General features: G+C 44.4%; 1 protein-coding gene across 2 annotated transcripts in view; it reads right to left on the bottom strand.

Moving 5' to 3' along the window:
• Window positions 1–1,960: 1,960 nt before the first annotated feature.
• Window positions 1,961–6,000, bottom strand: part of IL12RB2 (interleukin 12 receptor subunit beta 2) — a 67,677-nt gene continuing 63,637 nt past the window's right edge. For both annotated transcript variants that reach the window (XM_037024365.2, XM_017672707.3), the window contains exon 16: window positions 1,961–2,695. In XM_037024365.2, the coding sequence (XP_036880260.2) occupies window positions 2,159–2,695 (537 nt within the window). In that variant the 3' untranslated portion in view covers window positions 1,961–2,158. The remainder of the gene's footprint in view (window positions 2,696–6,000) is intronic.

Raw genomic sequence — 6,000 nt, 5'->3', positions numbered from 1 at the left:
TTCATTCTTAGAAAGAGGACATTATCTGACAGCAGCATGATGAAAGTATGTCTTTAAAATATTGCTACTTGTATTACACCAGCATGGTCAGTGAACAGTGGGGTGGAATGGGGACTGGGAATGAGGACGAACAAATGGAAACAATTGTTCCAATAAAGAGGAAGCAGGCACAGCTGAACTGGCTTCAGGAACTGGGGACAGGGTGAAAGCAGCGGCAGGTTGCATCTTTTGCTGATAGCATATTATAAACCAGGCATAATGCTGGGGAAATACTGCCATGGTTCCTGCCTTTGAATTTTCTTGTTGGGAGGAAGTTAATTGGTAATGGGCATCTTGCTGGAGAGTGATGAGGAGGCAAAGCCTCTAAATCCCCAGAAGGAGCCTTTAGGAGTCAAGTCTCTTAAATTAAAAGAAAAAAATTTAAAATTTTTAGGAAAACAAAGGATTAGAGTATCACCTGGGGCTTTAAGAGGAGAAGGGAAAGGGAAGGGACTAAATGAAATAAAAGGTACTGCAAAGGGAGAAAAAGCACTCATTGTCAAGAGGTGATAGGTTGACCTGAGAAGGTGACCTTGTCATGGTCCATTGCAAACAGTCAAACCATGGGCACCATATTCTGGGTGCGGGTGAGTCAACATTGAAGCTGCCCAGATGCAAGGCACCATGGTGTAGGGGTGCAGCATTAACAGCTAAATAGTAGAGTAGGGAAAGATGTAGGAACGGCCTTGGGCGTTTCAGAGAAAGCTTGAGAGAAAATAGGTTTAAGTCTGAAATGGCAGGAAGCATGGACAAAGTTAAAGGAACAAGTGGAGTTAATACTCATCACTTCAATTTCTTAGGAACATCTGGTAAACCAACGCTGCCTCAGTTGCAGTGTTGGAGTGGGATGGTGTTAGAGGGTAGGTCCCAAGCCGAAGAGGAATTTAATAACAGTTCATCCTATTCTTTTAGGATGATTAGGTACTCATGGCATTTAGGGCAAGACTTTTTCCCAGCAGCTTAGCAGAAGTGCCTATGGTGGAAGAGAAAAATGCAACAGTGGTTGATGGAGAGTGACAAGGCAGGGGTCACAGCTTTAAAGGAGTAAAACATGTATCGTGTTCAGAGTTCGTGTTAGGGAAAAGAAGTATCTTGCAGGCTCAACTTGAGCTGTTTGAGGATCAGTTCAGTCCTTCCCAAGGAAGGAAAAGTATGATGCCTTTGGGAGAAGGGGATACCTCAAGTTTGAGGGCAGCTTTGGTGGTTTGGGTCTTAGATCCTGAGATAGCCCAAGTCCTAAAGGCAGCACCTGTTGGAACAGAAGAGGAAATCCAAGGGCCCGTTCCTTCACAAGGTACGGGATTTCAGAGGGGAGGCTGCTGGCCCAAGCACCTGTGGTGGTTATCCACCATCAGGTTGCCCTTGATTCTCTGGAAGAGGGTGGAAGCTAAACAAACTAGGAAAAAAGTAGATTCTTAGTCTTCTACAAGTAAGGACAGCCTTCATCATCTTGGGAGCCCTGTTACTAGTGGTCACAGGGTCTTCTCTGGCCTTATTTGTAAGTGTTATTCTGTTTTTAAGGTTCCCTGTAATTCTCGTGTAGCCATCTAGAACTGTACTGCAACCCAGTAGTCATTAGCCATGTGTGACTAGACAGTCAAAATTAAGATGCTGAGTCGTACCAGACATTCCGAAGTGGTTGATAGCCAACATAGTGCTTACTGAACAGTGCAGATACGTACAGAATATTTCTGTTTCAGAAAGGGCTATTGAAAAATACTGATACAGACACGAAACCTGGTATGTAGGAGCTGCTTTATAAATAGTTGTTGCATGAATGGCCCTCTGGACTTTGCCATTGCCATTAAGAGATTTGGTTTCCACTCTACCCATATCCCCTTTTTGGCCAGCATAGCCAAGATTAAGTTGCAGGAACCCAGACTGGAGCATCCACATGGTGGAGGACATAATCAAAAGGCTCTGGAGAAGGCAAGGTGGGGTATCTGGGTTACAGCTAACTCAGTTACCAAGATTCATTCTGAGCTGTTTGCCCTTTAGCTGTTAACCAGACCTGATGGTAGCACCCAGAGGTGATGATCACTGGCACGGGGACTGGATAGATGGGGCAGTTTGTGCTGGTTGAGGGCACACTGGCTTTTCAAGCATCAAGCATTGCCATTCACGGCATTAGGGAGCTGCTCCCCATCTTTAACCGATCCAGAGTCAGTTTCTTGCCACAGGAGAAGGGGTGAAGGGAACTTGAGGGAAAAACTGAGAGAGAGATGTGCTGAGGCTCCAGTTCTTCCAGATGGTCGGCTATAGAAGCTTCACGTGAAGGAAGATAATCTGTGTTGGTGGGTAAATAGCCTCCGTGGGTGGGAACATAGTCCACTGGGAGGACAACCAAGGGGCTGGCTGGGTGCCCTGACTTTGAGTCAGGAGTTCTGTTCCCTAGAACCTTGTATAGATCCACTAGTTGTCCTGTCTCTGCTGTGAGAGGTCTTGGAGGTGGGGGGCTTGAGGCATTGTAACGAATGTCTTCCTCAGAGGTATAATGACCTTGGACTCCTCGTCCCTTTTCTGGCCAGTTGGGGTGATGGGGATGTCTGAAGATAGGGGTTACTTGGTGAAGGACTTCGTTGATGACCAGGGTCTCGGGTTCTTCAGGAGTGGCCCAGTCTGTCAGGAGCCTGTCCAAGGGCAGCTGTGTCTTCTCCTTAGAAGGGAGGAAGAGGCTCTCAGGACTATGATAAGTCAGTAGCCTTGACAACCGACTTCTCCAGGGTTTCTAAAGGCCTCACATCCTGCACTGCCTAGGCAGCATTAGTGGGTCACTGTGGGCCCTTGGCTTTGCAAGGTCAGAGAAGCAAACATTATTGGGGAGGCAGGCAGACAGGAGCCATCGGCTCCTCAACTCCCAGCCAGTGAGTGTGATTCATTGCTCAGCCCAACCTTCAAGCAAGCTTTTCTGGTGAGTCAAATTGCACTAGCTGTTTTTCCCTAGGATAGAGGGCATAGTGGGTGCAAAGGAAAGGCTGAACTTGGCCCTGTTGGGGGGAGGAGTCAGGGAAGACTAAAAGGGTCACACTAGAGGTGAATCCTGAGCGATGTACAGTAATTTCCAGGTAGGGAGGTGGTGGGCATGGAGGGTTGGGCTATTCTAGAATCTGCTAGTTCAATCTTAAGACAAACTGAAGTTTTGGAAATAGGTTACGTGATGGGAATTTTAAGAGATGCTGAGCAGTTTGGGCATTGATACAACTACTGAAAAGTTTTAGGCAGTTAATAACCTTGTTCTGCTGTTAATAAAGACCCCTCTGAAAACAAATTTTCATCCGTTTCCTCCCCTATAGCTAAGTTTGTCTGTTACTTTTGTATCTCTCTCAACATCGTGTAAGTTACTAGTTCTTAAATATCATATCTTTTTCCTTTCCCAAATGAATGCTGATTCGTGAATCCAGTTCCAAGCACTTACTAACATTTCTCCTAATAGACTTTATTGGATTCTCGTTACATCCTCTGAACTATCTTTCACACTGAGCACTTGATCTTTCTAAGCAGAATTCAGAGCCTTCAAGGACTCGGGCTTACTTACATACACATAAAGTTCTTAGCCCTTAGCTTGGCAATCAGGCTCCTGCATCTTCCTTTACCTCCCCATGGTTTTCAGAAACTATTTCAACCACCTCATACTGGTTATACTAAAACTTTTCCTCAAGGCTATCCCTACACTTGCTTCCACTGCCAGCCTCCACCCACTTCTGTTTGGTGCACCATCTCCTGCTTGCTGCCACCGCCTTTCATGAAACCCCTAGTGACTGTTGCCTCCATCGGACTCCTACAACCGGGAAGAAACCACTCATTGTGTTCTTGGCATGTGATGCTTTATACTGTTACTTTCCTTTTTTTTTTTTTTTCACATGTCTGAAAGCCATCTGTGAGCAGGGAACATTTCTTACTAGGGAGGTATAGGGTCACAAAAAAAAAATAGCCTTGGGACAGAGCAAACCCTGAGAACTAGGCCCAAGACTGACACAGGTTTGGAAAACTCAACTTCTCTGGCTTTTGGCTGCCTTATCTGTCAAATGCCAAGTTGTGCAAGAGTGGTTTGGTCTGGATTAGCCTCTGATGTCCCCTCCTTTGTCTTTGAGCATGGCAAGTGCCCAAAAAGTGAATGATGGTGCTCTAGCAGGACAGACGTCCATTGGCCCTGGCATAGTCTGGCTTAAAACATGGCTGGTGGCCTTGGAAAGCAGAGCTGCCCAAGTGCCACTACAACAGCTATGGGAGAAGATTACACAGGGTGCAGAAGCAGCTTGCTGTTTTCACAAGGTAAGGCGTTGGCTCTGCCTCCTTAGAAAGCTCTGGCAGTATTGATAGAGGTACTTCTCAGGCATTTTGCAAAGCAGGTCCTCTGGCTGACAAGCCCTTGGGTAGGGCCTCGTAGACCGACCACTATTAGCTCAGGTACCATATGGACACTATTTAGCTTTTACGAGCTCAAAAGTGAATAACATCCCAGTGGTGCCCTTTATGATTTGACCTTTTCCTTCAGAGCTATAAGACATGGGCTTTTTAGCCACATCTTAAGAAATGGTATCAGAATATAAGTCCTGAGAACTCAAAGCACATTTTGTTGGAGGTAAAAAGAGTCTTGTGTTTCTGATCTCTACCTCAGCCTATCACCAAGAGAACAGTTTGGGTCTTTAAAAACAGTCTTTTAAGGGTCAAGAAACGTGGTTCTGTGGCTGCCTCAAGGCTTTTGTCACAGATGCCATGTTTAAGCTAAACATTTTTTTCTAATTTACCAGTTATTTTTGTCAAAGAAATATAAGCACACAGTTTAAGTAAACAAATAAATATTAAAAGTTCAAAGGGAATTTTTAACAAAAATTAAGTGGCCCTCACACTCTCAGCCCCCTCCCCAAAGGCAACTCACCACTATCAGCTTCTTATGGGACTTAGAGAAATACCCTGTGCACATGCTGGAGCTGTGTGTGTGCATTAAATCTCCCTTTTTTATACAAAGGAGAACCCACTTCAGATAACTGTTTGCGAACTTTGCTCTTTTCACTTTTAATTATCTCATAGTTTTAGACATCTAAAGATCTCATTTCTTTTAGTGGTTGCATAATATCTGGTTATGTGGATATATGCAGATGTGTAACCTGCCCCTCTGGTGGCAGGTTACATTATGTCCAATTTTTGGCTTCTATTTATAATGCTGCGATGAGCATACTAAATACTATACAACTTCGAGCATGTGTATGGCAATTTCTCTTATCTTCTACCTGTGTTACTTTCTCTAACCCCTTGTGTGTCTTTCTCAGCATTTCTTCCAGGATTCTTATGGACCCTCCAGTGGCTCTGCATACTTCAGTTTATGTTCTCATGCTCAGGCAGAAGCAAAGAGAGCTCACGACACCAAAGCTCCTAGCTTGGGAGCCAGGTGTCTGCGACTGACCCAGAGCTGCCTCCCACTGGGCTATTTCAGGCTTTGAGGACACGGGACTGTGGAATCTCAGCATTGGAAGAGAGATCTCAAAGCTCAGCTAATTCAGCTCCTGGTACTTGGACCCCCTCAAAATACTAGCAAAGGCATCCTTATCAAGTGCATTCCCATAGGTCATTACAATACTGCTACCAAGTGAGGGTCCAGCGTGTGAACAACTCTTTGTTCAGCTCATAGGTGTTAACTGCTATATATACTCTCCTCACCCTATGCGTTAAGACCTTTTAGAATGTATAGTACAAGGGTGGATAGCACATCCTACTTGTATGTAAATCCAGGATCCACCACTTACTAGCTGACTAACACTGGACAAGTTACTTAGTTCTCTCTGCCTGTTTCCTTATCTGAAAATAAAATATACAGCCTTAAAAAGCTGTTATATATGGCTTAGATGCTAATGCATGAAAAATATTTTTTAAAGTGGATATATACAGAATAATATATGTATTATATATAAATGTAAGTATATGGCATGTTACATATAATTATATGCCATGTATTTGATATAT

The sequence above is a fragment of the Manis javanica genome, chromosome 4 (genome assembly GCF_040802235.1).
Source record: "Manis javanica isolate MJ-LG chromosome 4, MJ_LKY, whole genome shotgun sequence".
NCBI classification, from domain to species: Eukaryota; Metazoa; Chordata; class Mammalia; order Pholidota; family Manidae; genus Manis; species Manis javanica.
Note: the sequence above shows the minus strand (reverse complement) of the source record. Positions and strands in the feature narration are given on the sequence as shown.